Below are 15,108 nucleotides of genomic sequence, written 5' to 3' on the forward strand. Positions count from 1 at the left end.
AGGAGTCATAATTTTCTTATAAATAGTATAATAATTGTATAATCCCATATGCATATATTTTTCAATGAGCATGATTTGGGGGGGAAATTTTTTTTTTTAAAGATTTATTTTTATTTATACAAGAGCTGGGGTACAGGCCAGAGTCGTGGGAGGGTGAGAGGATTCACCAGAGACAGAGAGGGGAGCAGAACAGGCAGATGGATCAAAAGCACTGCTGAGGGGAGCAGCAGGAGAGGTCTACCTCGCCATGTGGGATTCTCCTTGGCCAGCCGGGAATCGAACCGGCGCTGCAGAGGCTGCGCTCAACCTGCTGCGCCACCGGGGAGGCCCGGGGGAAAGTATTTTAAACACTTTTTAAAAACCAGAATATTATTACTGATTCTGAAAATGTATTGAACAAGTCAGAAACTTCTACAAGGTATGTGAATGTGATAAGTGATTATTAGTATTACATTTCTTACCTTTTCAAACTTCAATTTCACTGGTTTAGGATTGGTAGCAGTTACAGCTTCAGCAATTTCCTGACCAATCTTAAAAGACTGCTCCTTAGTGGCGCCTTTCAGTAGAACAAACATACTAAAAGGATTAAAAATGGACAGGGTAATGAGGAAGTGATTGTAACAAAAAAAATTCCAGCATAAGTTCTCTGGCTAACATTCCATCTAATACCAAAGAAACTTCTCGCTCCTCTTATTCTTCTTTATTAAGTTACTTTGTATCTAAGCTTTCTTGTTCTATCACCTTTCCTTGTATACTTATGGCATATCTTATTACAGATCTTTAAGAAACCCAGTATTTCTAATTTAGCTACAGACCAGCTTAGCTAGCACAGCTGGCAACAAGGTCCTTGGTCATCCCTAGACTACAGGGCATTTTATGACACACAATTACATCAAATATGAAATAAAAGATGTGATTATAAAAAAAGTGGAGGTGAGGAAATTTCCTTCCAGAACCATTCAACTGAAGAAAACACAGATTTTGCAGTGTAAGTTATCCTAATATAAATGAGAAAGCTCAAAAAGGTACAAAGAAAAGACCCATCTATTATCTTTTTCTAAATGATAGGATTATACTATAAACCTTTGGCACAACTCCAATTATACAGCCTTACAATAAATTCTTAGAAGTAGAATTACAGTGAATACATTTACAAAAAATATTTTTTTAAGATACTGTCAAACTGAAGTCCAGAAAGATATTTCTGATGTACAGTTCTACCAACAATTATACAGATTCAGAGGGAGGAATTTTTCATATAGATAAAAATTATTTACAGAAAGTACTCAAAAATAACTGATAAAACAAAAAGTAGTGGACTTTTTTTTCCTAATAAAAATTTTAGAGATTATAATTGGAGATACACTTTAATGGTGGAAAGGCATTAATAGAACTAGACATTATCTTGAAGCATTATCTTGACACATGACTTTAAGATTCTTGTTTCTACCCTACTTAAATACTTTAATATTGAACTTTAAATCTCTTTTGGATGGATTATTTGGAACAGCTTTCTCTGGCAGTACTGGAGACAGTACTTGTCTTAGAGCCTGATTAAAAAAAAGCTCAATAAAAGGCATATTTATTCAATTTTACTTAGTTTTAATCTGAATTAATTTTAACATTCACTAAGGCAGAACAAACAGGTCTAATTATACCTTTTAGCTAGGTTATACTTTATACTACTTGAAGCTTTTTATAGTATTTTTAGACTCAGACTTTATTTTAAAAATAAGGCTCAGTTGGAATAAACTTTACTAATATGTAATTTGCATATATAACATATTTTAATTGTATAGTTGCATGAATTTTGACAAATGTATAATAAGTTCATTGCTATGGACTGAACTGTGTCTGCTTAAAATTCATGTTTAAGTAGTAACCCTCAGTACCTCAGAATGTGACTGTATTTGGAGTCAGGGCCTTTAAAGAGATAATCAAATTAAAATTACGTCACAATTTATTTTTAGGGTTAGGGTGAATCTAATCTGACCAATGTCCTTTTAAATGGAGGAAATTTGGATGTATAAAATACCAGGGATGCGAATGCATAGAGGAAAGGCCATGTGACACATCAAGGGCAGCTATTTGCAAATGAAAGAGGTTTTAGGAGAAACTAAACCAGCACCTTGATTTTAGACTTACATCCTCCTAAAGCATGAGAAAATTTCTGTTGTGTAAGCCACTAAGTCTGTGATAGCCCTAGTAGCTATCACTAGAATCAAGTTATAAATCATCACCTGCCTTTTCAAAGTTTTCTTGTACTTCTTTGTCATAATTCTCCATTCTACTTCCAGTTTGAGGGACACATGACCTGCTTTCAGTTATTATAGATTAGTTTTGTTTTCTCAATTTTATATAAATGGGTGATTGGCAAGTTTCTTATCCTAGGGGAATTTGCTTTTACTACTGACTTCAAGTCCTTTCCCAGCTCTGACTTTCTGAGAGTGTGTTATTTGGTTTGAATTCGTAGGGATCTTAGAGGTTAAGTAACAAAACTACCATCAGAATCATGCCCAAAACTTCTGACTCTGTGTCGGTTGTTAATACACTCTGAATTAAACTTAACAATTTAAACATTTAACATCCTCCTCTTCCCTATTTTGTGAGCTTTGCTGGCAAGGTACAAAACTATGTTCTAGTAAATTTGCTAGACTACTCAGAAAGTGTTGTTACAGACCCAAACTGAGTTGTGGCTTTGATGAAGCAGAAACTGGATAATTGGATAGCTTGAAACTATCCCCACCTGTTGGCAATGAAACAGCTACTATACTGAGGTAAAGGTCTGTCAGGATTAACATGATTATGTGCACTTAAGAAGAGAAGATTAAATGCTGTTTAAAGATTACTTCGAAGTTATTTTTAATGATTAGAAGCATTATCTATTACTGCTCCACTGGACTATTAAGTGATCAGAGTTCCCAAGGCAAGTGCTTATAGCATGATGACAACATGATTCCAGCCTTTATTATTTAAAAAAAAAAAAAAAATCAGACTAAGAAATTTGGATAATACCTATAGTGTAGGAGAATTTTTATGTAATTCAAATTAGTTGCTACATAAATAACTGGGCCCTGAGTAGTAACACAAGCAAGTAGGCTGAGGTTATTAATTTAGGATTCAAAGGCAGTCCTGTCCTTTGTCAATTCATGGATGGTAGGCTTCAGATAGATTCCAGCCCTCTGGAATCAAATGGAAAACAGTATTTGCCTATATGTACTTTTTGTGAAAGGTCAGTAGATTTTGGGGCCAAGTAAAAAAGCTAACCACTCATAGCTTTGGTAACTTTTCAAAAACATTATGATTATTTTAAGATGTCCATTTAAATTCAGAGAGCTGCAGCTGTATGCGGAATTATTCACATTTAAAAGCTGTATCTATAAATACCCGCATATACAATTAGATTACAGATGACTATCTACCCCACTATCTAGAAAGATATCATGGGAAATCCTTAGTCTGTCTCAGGACACATTTTCTGTTTCCTAAGATCATGTACCTGGTAAATCAGGACCTGGGTAACTATGATCATGAGATCTTAAGGACTGGAAAGGAAGCCTACTTTTAGGAGGATTGCCTTTAAGCCATTTCAAATGTTGAAACAAAACAAAGTTCATTACCTGTCAGTATCACCATATACAACCCTAGCACCCCATTTCTTGGTATCATTCACCAGTTTAATAGCTCGTTCCAAAGTCTCTCTGGCTTTGTGAATAATACTATCGCCAACCTGTTGGTGCAAACACATTGAAATAATTTCTTAACATAGCTTAGTAAAATCAATACTTTAATATACAGTATTTAATTACTAAATATTTCTAAAATGAAACATGAAGAACATAACCAAAATAGCTATCAAACTGTCATTCCTTCTACAAGTACTCAAGAATAAGTCATTTCTTTAAAACTTGTTTCTTATATACCTTTATAACCAATTAGGCAGGAAATTATTCTGTGTATATATGTATCTCTTTCAAAATTTTTCTGTTGAAACAGTATAATACTTTCAATAGCATTAAAGTTAATGCTAAATTTAAATCTCAGTGAGTGGTTATATATAACTTTTACATTAATACTAAATATAAAAAATGTTATAACTATATAATGAAAATCAGTATTTAAATTAGGAAAGAAGATAAATATCTAGCAAAGGTTTTTTCATTGTTGATTTTTAAAAAAAGAGATATATTTTATTTATTTATGCATACTAGGGTCTAGGCCAGAGGTGCAGGGGGATGAAAGGATTCATCAGAGAGAGTGGGGAGTAGAACAGGCGGATCCACTGAAATACACTGCTGAGGGGAGCAGCAGGGGAGACAGGAGAGGTCTGCTGTGCCATGTGGGTTATTAGCTCCCTGGCCAGGGATTGAACTCATGCTACAGTGGCTGGTGATAGCTTGATAGTGCTGAGACTTAGCCCCCACGCCACTAGGGATTAATGGGTTTTAATAATGATCATCACATAAATTGACTGATAAAAGGAAGGTAGCTCTTGACACATCAGAAACAAGCTAATTATAAAGACTAGTAAAGCACTTCATTTACTAAACATATTAAAGCTAAGAGTGGAGAAAATTGCCCTTTAGCATAAATGGAACATTTATTTAAAATTAAGAAAGATTTTTTTCTTTATTAGACAAATTATTATGATCCTTTTACTGTATGATTTGAACTACCTGAACTAAATACAGGATTGAATAGTATCTAAAGGTGCTTTAGAAAGGAAATATTAAGTATATGAACAGAGGAATAAAAAAAAATGGTAACAGGAACTCAATTTGAGTTTTAAATTAAGATCATGAATTCTGTTGAGATAAAAGTACATTAGAAAACCTTGAGAATGTGAACCACATTGAATAAAATGTTCAATTTGTTATCTTGCTACTTGCAAACATGATACACTTTAAAGTATATGAAGGCAAATAGCTAGAAAGCCACCTAGTATCAGTTAAATATAAATGTTTTTGATATACATACAAATAAATACAACACATACTGATCCTAAATTTGTGACTCGTTTAAATTACATTTGGAAGAGTCAAAACTCTTGCAACTGTTCTCAAAGACTACACAATGTGAAGGATTCAGTGACATAAGGTGGAGGATGAGGGTAATAATGATTTGGCTATTTTGTGTCATGGTTCCTAATTTGAAAAACGTTCCATTATAAGACTAAGAAATTGGATTCAAAAAGAAAAATAACTGGTCTTACACTTTAAGCATAGTTGGGCATCCTGAAAAGTTCTAAGAAAAATATTTATGGTAAAAGTTTTCTGAAAAAAAAAAAAAAATAAAATAAAGATATATTGGCAAGTATGTTGAAAAAGGGGCACATTTGTGCACTGTAGGAGGGTATGTAAATTTGTGTGTATGTGTGTGTGTATATATATAGTATGTATGTATATATAATATATATAGAGTATGGAAAATATGGAAGTTCCCAAAAAATTAAAACTAGAACTACCATATGATAAAGCAATTCCACTTCTAGGTATTTATCAAATGCAAAGATCATCAACCAAACAAGTCGACTCTCTCTTTCATCACTAGTAAATTATATTATTTTGTCACATTATATTGTATTGATGTCAATGTCCTAATTTAAATAATAAAAAGTTAATTTCTATGAAAAGTATCTTTCAATTGCAACTACTAATGCAAAAGATTTTTCTTTATATTTACTGGTACACTAGTAAATATAGAATGATTTGTATCATTTGGACATTTGGAGAAGTCAGACTAACTATAATCAGACTTCTATCAATATATTAAAAGAAATGATTTAGTACAAAGGTTGTTGTAAACACTGCGACAAAGATGGCGCTGCAATCTCATACTAATAGTTGGTTACAATATGGTTACCCAGATTATGTAGAATTGTGTATGCTAATTTTTAAAATAAACATTGAAATAAAGACACAAAGCATTCTCACTGAGAAAACCCACAGATCCTTAAGGGTGTGTATATCTATCAGTCCCAGTTTGAGAAAAACTTCACCAGTTTTTCTGGTGAAGTTTTTCTCAAAGTTTCAACACAAAGCAAAATGTTTTAATGAGCAGGTATCCATTTAACATTGCTTTAGTTTCTCTTGAAAATACTACAGATTTTTATCACTTACCTCAATGCATGGCATTCTTCCAGAAAAATTAGCAGCTGTATAACCAAAAGTGACATTTGCTATAAGCTTAAGTCCCAGCTGACGTGCATCGAGCATTCGTGAAAGGGCTCTGTCTTGCTTGTAAGCTTTCATTGACTGCTTCACCATGAGTCTAGTCTTCAAAATTTCTTCGAGCATTCTTGGTAGCACACCTTTTCTTACTGAAGGCTATCAAAAAGGAAAAATAGAATGTTTAAAATCCTCAAACTTTATAGATTTAGAAAATTAAGAAGGAAGTACAAAGTATAACAATGGCCAACTGTCATGAACTGAAACATACTAATAATAGATTAGCCACAGGATCAGTGGCCTTCAATCCAAAATCATCACATTTTCTTTCTTTTGAAGGGTTTTTTTTCCTAAACGATTCCTGCAATGATTAGACATCTAACGCAGCAGTACTATGTGAGTTCAGAGACCTCCAGGGAGGAGAATGTCAACTAGTGCATAAGGGACCATACAACAAGTTCAGAGGGAAATTTTGTTCAAAATTTTGATCCAAAGCCCCACTCTTTCAGAAAGACACACAGGAGTTGTATTAACTCATAACAAACCTCAGTTTTAAAAGATGTCATCCTAATGACCCCACACAGTAATCTGCATGGAACTCCATTTATCTACCTTGGAAGAATGATGAGCTGGGTTGACTCTGCTGACATTCAAACCTGTAGTTCCAAGGACTCTAGGTATTTCAAATCTGATGCTTAGACCACTAAGCCATCCCCTCCGGCCTATATTTATTAGCAATCTGGAAGAGGGGATGAATAGTGAGGTGATAAAATTTGTTGATGCCAAAAAAAAAATATATATATATCATTTGTATTAATCAAGACTAGGGAGAATTTATAAGAACTCCAATAGGAATGAAAACCACAAAACAGTATTAACTTTGATGATTCACAGACACGTGCAAGGTAATGCATGTTGGATCGAACAATTAAAACCTATATACATATATAGGATAATTACAGTCCTGAGTATTAAAAAAAATCTCATTTTCATTAAGCTTTAAATATTGGGTCAAAATGTAGATGAAAGTTTTAAAAATGATGTTAAAGGGAGATAATATAATAAGATGATAGGTATGTGACAATGAAAATGTAGTCTAGCCTCTTAATTCATTCTGTCTACTTTTTGAAGCAGTCATAAAGTTTCTGTAACACATATCATTAATATTTTCCAAAAAGGAATCTATTGTGAACTCTGGTAAAATTTTTCCTCATTAATTTAGAGTACTCTTTTTAACCCAGCATTTACTTATAGTACACCAGAATGAATTTGAGGGCTACTGGGGTCTACCCTACCATCAACCACTACCCCATGATTCTAGTACAGACTTACTGCTAAGGAAATAGAAAAGGAATGAAGTTGGCATATGAAAGGTAATACAATCTCTTAAATAGGTCCTGCTTATTTTTAATTCATTTATGAGACTTTCCTCAGTCTCTCTGAAGGGAGATTGAGAAAAAGGAACCCTATTGTTAGTTTGGATACCTTCTTTAAAATGCACTCAATAAATATATCAAAGTATTATTTCTAAGATAATCAACTAATAAGTTGATTGTGTAGAAGATTAATTAGTATAGTTTACTCATTAAATTTAAATATTTCTTAGTTGATAATCTATTATCATTAAATAGCTATTTAAGTCTGCCACATTCTAATAGAGGGTGGAAGGGATACATATACATTTGTTTCATTCAATATTTCATTAAAAGCTAAAATTTAAAAGATTTTAAATCTTAATTCACACAAAACAAGATAACTTTAAGAAAATGATTTAAGATATTTCTTGACTTTCTGAGTTAATATATTCAAGCAAGCTTGTTTTGTTTGTATTACATGCCAAGAACATCAAAACCAGTAGCTTTCCAAAAGTCAAGTCATAGTTGATACCTTTTATTTACAAGAGAGTATTACCTTGACAAAAGCTACTCCATTGGGGGACACTGTGATGTCATGCCTAATTTGGTAAAGTAAATCTGGAGGTACTCTTAGAGAGGTACAGCCAAATTTGAACTCATCATACCTGTTAAGAAAGAAAACATCAAGCAAATGTTTCCCAAATCATAGAATAGAGGCTTCTGGCAATTTTAAGAATCTTTCTAATTCCATAAGAAACTCATTTTCAGACATATAAACATGAATTTATGTACCTATTAATGTTTGTCTAATTTCAAAAAAGCAGTTCAAATAATATTCATAACTTATTCAAAGAAACATTTAAAAAATGGCAGCATTCTAAAATTTTTGGTAAAAACTATACTGAAATGCCAAACAGCCATTTAGGTCTTAAAGGACTGCAAATAAAGTTTTCAAATTTCTGTTTTTAATAAAAAGAATTATCAATACTATTTCCATGAATACTTTTTATAAAGGAATAAGTGTACTCTAGATAAAACCTATAAAACTTGGTCTTAAATGTACAACTACATTTCTTCTAATGAGAGAATTATCAACTCCTTTGAGTAGCAAAAATGTTATTCTCATTTTTATAAAATTTGATTGACATATAGGTAAGTGAAACCTGACATTTAATAATTTATCTTTAAAAAGTCATATTATTTCTAAGAAAAGTCAAGAGGAGGCAATAACTAGAGTTAAAAAAATAGTAACAATACAAAACACAACAAAACAAAAACAGACAATTATAAACCAGAGACATCCTGCAGGGGAGGAGGAGAGAGAGGGAAGGAGGGAGGAGCACAGGGGGTTGTGGTGAGGGTGTACGGGTGCACTGGTGAAGGAAATTCTATGGGGACTACACCTGAGGAGGGGGAAGCAAATATTGTTTAAAAATGAACAATGATGTAAAAAATAAATTAAAAAAATTTTTTGAAAGTTTAATTCTGAAACTATTCCACTGTAAAGTGACATATATGAACAAATTAAAGATGACTCATTTAAGAAAAAACTAGGATACATATGGCAAGTGAAGCAGATGTTGTGAGGCTGATCTGTTCAGTCTTCTAGAGTCATCCATCCATGATGCTGAATTAATCATATGGTGATCCTTGTCAATTAGTAAGTTAACCACAATGAACAGATTAGCTGTGGTACAGGCTATTCATCTATTATTCATTCATTCATTCATTCATCTTGCTTGTGAGAACAGTCTCAAGTGCAAAGAGATATTCAACAAAGTTAACTTTTAGTAGGAAGTACAAAGCACAAAACATAATGGTAAATATGAAAAAAACTTACTTTCCCAAGTTCTCCACATGGCCAAGGCAAGTGGAAAAACAGTAGTTATATGCAATCACAATAGAAGGATATAGTGACTGAAAATCCAAAACAAGAACAGAGTTGCTATAAAAGCGAGATTCAGGCTCCATAATTAGGGGAACACATTGTAGGGCTCTCATCTGGGATCTCTGCTGTACACTAGGTGTCACAGGAATATAGTTCATTGGTTTGGCTATACGCAGCATCATTGACTCCACACGGTACTGCAAGTAGAGAGGTGAAGGTAGGAAGAAGAAACAGTTGAAATATAAATATACTCGTATTTTGAATATGAGATAATCATTTGGGAAATGTCTGCTCTTCAGAATAGGCTGCATGACTTTCTCATGACTAATAACGAAATGGTTTAGTAAATTTTCATGTGCTTGAAGGGGACATTTGTAAAACTTTTCCTAGTCCTGTAATGTTTATAAATACCACAAAATGTGTCAAATAACTTATACAATATAGTCAATTTTGAGTAGACCAACACAACTGAATTTCTTTTTATCTCTGAATACAGTGAGATAACATCATAAGCAGATACAGAAGAGACAGCTATATCATTTGACAATTTCATTTAAAAAGTTGGGCAATAATCTTTGACAAATTTATTTGTGAAAATTAGAGAATAAATGTTATTCTAAAATATTAGGATCCCAGAATTTAAAGGTAATCAATACTGGTGCCTTGCAAAACTGAATATAGCAATTACTGTTTATAATTATCACTATTAAACAGATGGTTTGGGGTATTAGAAAAAGAAAGCACTCACAAGAACCAGTATGGGTTCACTGAAATGTTTTCATAGTTTTTTAAAGTATCTTTGCCTTTTATAAGCCAGCTCAAATAGTTTTTAAAACTTGTTGAGAAATAAACAAATACATAGCTTATGTGCAATAAAATTAAACAGGTACTACCAAAGTATTTAGATATTTGTTGAATTTATAGATTGGAAAAAATTACACATATAGAGTAATAAAATTTTTTTTTATGAGGTTAAGGAACCTGAGTGATTTAATGTAGTACCTCAGATGCCTAGCACACTGAAGGCATTATTTAACATACTATAGGTATACAAATATTTGTTGAATGAGTGCATGAAATTATTTTCAGTAAGTCATTTGTAAAACCTCTCATTCTATCCTTGGAAAGTTAGAAAGGAATGAATTAGTTTCTAAATACTCATTTTTCTTTAATATTTTTAAAAAGTGATTTATAGTCTACTTTTTTATTGATTCCCAAATTCTTAGTTTTTGTTTCTTCATTTTTCTATGGGGTTTTCAAGGCATCCCTACTCACGCTGACAATATTCAATAACTTTAAATATCATCCTAAGAGCACAGACATTTACTTTCTTAAATACCATAAACAACTTAGCAGTGCCCAGAAAGCTGGTACTGAGAAAATAAAATGCTAAATTAATGATTACTTGGTACCAGATAAAGTTCAAAGAATCAAGCATCTCAAAGGTAAGAATATCATTCACACAGAACTTTCAAGTGCGCAAGAATATAGATTTCCTACCTGTGAACCCCTTGTCAGTACATGTAAAAACTGAATACCAAACAGCCTAGCCATTTCACTGGTTTTCCCAATCAGGTCCAGCTGTTCTAACATTTGGAGATTTCCACGAACACGGCTAACATAATGATCAACCATTTTCCATCTGTTAAATAAGAATCCATGTTATGAACATTAGGGAAAATTTTGAACACTTGAAACTAGTTCTGTTTACATTCTGTTAAAAAATACATAATAAAAGTGAGGTTACAAGAAGGAGGTATAATGTGAGTCTTTAACAAAGTAGTTAAGAAAATTTCAGGTATTTTGAGTACCTAAACCATAGTGAATTATGCAAAGTTTTAAAATAGTACTTGTAATATGATAGTAAGACTAAGGATAATTCAATATTTTGTTTGATTTTTAAAATTTTATTACAATGGGTAACTGTGGTCTTAAAAAAATAAACCTAGCATGACAAGTTAAATTTTTTCTTGGGTAATTTTGTTCTTGTTAAAGGATTTATGCCACACTCCTAATTCTTTGTAAAACTCAAGTAAATAAAAGTTTTCATTTGGCAAAGAGGAAGGGAAATATAAAGCATGAGGTACTCAGAATAGGCCTAGGTAGGTATGAAAGGCTGAACTTAGAGCAGCATCTTGAAAGACAGAGTATTTTACAGGTAGGGTATCTTGGAAGATGGTACAAAAAACATACATATATAAGAAATTCCAAGTACAAACTCACTTATTCTGAACTTTTTATATAGATTGGCTCTACACCCAGGAAATGGAGAAGAAAATGTCCTGTATCATCTTCTTGAACTACTTCCTTAACCCTCTATTTTCAAGATAGTTCCTAGTTCAGAAATCGGAATAGTCAATAACTATTCCTTGAATTAGATGAAATCAGTATGGTATTATGCGTTCTCTATTGGTTACAAAGAGCTTTGATTTGAGAATCTAATCATGAGACATAATGTTTTATGGAAAAACTGTTCTAAATGAATCCCAAACACCAAAACCTTGGGAATGTGACTCATTAAGAACTTCCAGAGACCCAATCTGGGATTATAAAACCAAATAATAATCATATTTAATGCAAGAAATCCTTAACTAACAAGTTCCCATTTTTTTGAGTTAATTTACTATATATCTGCATACTGTATGTTTCCTTAAAACATTTCAAAAAGGAAATGTAAATCAAAAACTATGACTTACTTTCTTGGTTAAGAACTGACAAATTTAAACTTAAAATTGTCTAATACCAGGTGGTGTCACTTATAAAGGAGGAAAGTAGAGAAACAAATTAAAGGGTCAGATAAACTAACCCCTTGAAAGCTGTTAAGTAGAATGGGGGAATAGGTGACAGGGAAAACAACCCCTTCAGCCCCCAAATTAGTAAAAATATCATACTAAGGGTGACAAATGCCCCAAAATATATGAATGGCAATTCAAAAAATTGCAGTATATTTTCACAATGAAATATTACTCAACAATCAAAAAAAGAAAAACCATGCCATTTGGGGTAACATCGACGGAGCTGGAAGGGATTATGCTAGCTGAAATAAGTCAGAAAGAAAAAGATAAATATTAGATGGTCTCACTTATATGTGAAATATAGAGAAACCAAACAAAAGGTCAAGAAAAAGTCAAAACTAGCAAGCTGACCACAGATCTGAGGCAAATAGCAAGGGAGGGGTAGAGGGGAGGGTCAAAACAGGGGAGGGAAGAACACATGGGAATATGGTGGCAGGAGAACTATGGGGACTACAAAGATGTAAGAAAAAAAAATAAAAATAATTAACAAAAACTTAAAAACACACCCCACAACCTAAGGGTGAATTAAAGGCATTTTCAGATAAAGACAGAAAAATTGTTATCAGCTGACTTGGACTAGAAGCGTAGTCAAAGAACATAGTGTAGCAGTTCCTTAAAATGCAAACACATTAACCCTATGATTAGGTAATTTCACTCTTAGAAAAATAAATGTTCACATAAATACTTGCATAGTTTTATTCATAAAAGCCTTGACTAGAAACAACCAAATTATACATCAACAGGTAACTAGATAAATAAATTGTGGTACAGCCATACATTTAAATACTAACTAGTAACAAAAATTAAACTACTAGTTTATGCAACAATTAGGGTGAATCTCAAAAACTAACATGCTGAGTTTCTGGAAAGAAGTCAGACACAAGCAGATTGTAAACAATTCTATTTATATGAAGTTCTGCAACTGGCGACACTAAGCTGTATTAATAGAAATCCAATTCTTAAGTACCCAGGTAGTTAAAGGATAGATAGGGTGATTACAAAGTCAGTATGAGGAAATTTTCTGAGTGTTTGAAATGTTGTCTTGGTTAGGGTAGTGGTTATATGGCACATATATTTTTCAAAGTCATTACATAATATACACTTTGAATGCATGCATTTTAATGAATATAAATTATACTCCAATAATAATCGATTTTGAAAGAGACATCTGCCTCAGAGCCAAAAAATGTTACCTGTATAGATCTGTCTTGTTATCAAACCAATCTGACAAGACGCGAAAGGTAAAGAGGGGAAAACGCTGATGAAGAACATGGAAGCTCACATTTTCAAAGGTATAGTTAGTTAGAGCCACCTAAAAAAAAAAAAAAAAAAGCAAACACCATTATAATAATGCTTGCATTTATGTGCTAATTTGTTTCTTTTTTTAAAAAAGATTTATTTATTTATTTATACAAGCACTGGGTACAGTTAGAAGCGCAGGAGGGTGAGAGAATTCACCAGAGCCAGAGCGGGGAGCAGAGCAGGCAGAGGGACCGAAGTACACTGCTGAGGGGAGCAGCGGGCGGCAGGAGAGGTCTGCGTGCCATGTGGGACCCTCCTCCGGTGGCCGGGGAGCAGCTGTGGATCGAACCGTTGCTGCACAGGCCGCGGGCAGCTTCGCCACCCAGCGCTCAACCGCTGCGCCACTGGGGAGGTTGGTTTTAAAAGTACCCAAATATTAAACTTTTTCATAATAAATATGAAAGTTATTTGTAAAAGTGATCTGTGTTACAACTGAATCTTAACTGAAAACTGTACAGTCTACTGGACAGAAATGTTCATAATAAATTTAATGTTCAATGGGAAAAAACTAGACCTGATCAGAGTCAACTTGGTCATGTCATACTTATTTGAGACATCCCAATTCTTACCACTTCTTTTCTATACTCTGACATTACAAATACTGACTGATACAAGTATTGTTAAACACTTTACATTTTTATTCTTTTTACACTTACTTTTTGGTTCGTGATGACATGTTGATTATGATTAACAGGATCCCACAGATTCAAGGATGAGTTATCTAGTTAAAGGCAGGCATTCATCCTGCTCAACAATTACATCAGTACTAAGACCCAATACAATAATAATATGAAGTTATTTAATTTCATTCCAAAAAGCCACCAAAAAAACAAAAAAGAAAGATTAAAAGGAAATGGTAGAAACGTCTTCCTAGCTTCAGACTACATAGGCAAAAGCTGTGTTAGTCAGAAAAGAATGCTGAAAAATTATCAAATTCACAAAACATAGTTCCAGCTAGATAATCTCTCAGAAATACCTCCAGGACATAAGCAATCTAGACAATGGCAGGTATTTCAATATGGAAATTAAGTAACGAGCAGTTCCCACTCTTAGATCAATTGGGATTCTGAAAAATAGTTCAAATAGCATTTCACATTTATATATTTTTAAATATTTTGTTTTCCATTTCTATAAATATAAGACAAAACAGGAATTTTTGTGTTTATCTTAGTACAGAGACCCAAACTGATAGTTATCTACAGTTTCTATCAGCCAACCTAAAACAAAAGAACGGAATATAGCATACTTCACTCAAAGTGTGTGTATGTATGTTCTTACACACACAGAGATGTACGTATAGTTTTAAACTTTGGAATTCAATTCTAGAGTCAGTATGAAGTAGGCATTAATCCATTAATTCTGAAGTAAATTACCATTTCTTTTTAAAAAATCAGCGCTGGCCTGTTCTCTCAAAAATGACTCATTTTATTACCGATCCCCAAATCTGAATGACTTTTCTATTTTGTTAATGAATATATTTTTTTAAAGATTTATTTTTGCATGCAAGAACTGGGGTACAGGCCAGAGGTGTGGGGCGTGAGAGGATTCATCAGAGACAGAGCAGGGAACAGAACAGGCAGAATGACAGAAACACATTGCTG

General features: G+C 33.0%; 1 protein-coding gene across 3 annotated transcripts in view; it reads right to left on the reverse strand.

Annotated features, from left to right (window-relative positions):
- Window positions 1-15,108, reverse strand: part of REV3L (REV3 like, DNA directed polymerase zeta catalytic subunit) — a 139,712-nt gene that overhangs the window by 9,607 nt on the left and 114,997 nt on the right. For all 3 annotated transcript variants that reach the window (XM_037520237.2, XM_054699115.1, XM_054699116.1), the window contains exons 21-27: window positions 13,399-13,517; window positions 10,911-11,052; window positions 9,363-9,607; window positions 8,079-8,187; window positions 6,120-6,326; window positions 3,621-3,730; window positions 462-576 (exon numbers count right to left, since the gene is read on the reverse strand). In XM_037520237.2, the coding sequence (XP_037376134.1) occupies window positions 462-576; window positions 3,621-3,730; window positions 6,120-6,326; window positions 8,079-8,187; window positions 9,363-9,607; window positions 10,911-11,052; window positions 13,399-13,517 (1,047 nt within the window). The remainder of the gene's footprint in view (window positions 1-461; window positions 577-3,620; window positions 3,731-6,119; window positions 6,327-8,078; window positions 8,188-9,362; window positions 9,608-10,910; window positions 11,053-13,398; window positions 13,518-15,108) is intronic.

The sequence above is a fragment of the Talpa occidentalis genome, unplaced genomic scaffold (genome assembly GCF_014898055.3).
Source record: "Talpa occidentalis isolate TD23 unplaced genomic scaffold, MPIMG_talOcc4v2.1 talOcc4.2, whole genome shotgun sequence".
NCBI lineage: Eukaryota > Metazoa > Chordata > Mammalia > Eulipotyphla > Talpidae > Talpa > Talpa occidentalis.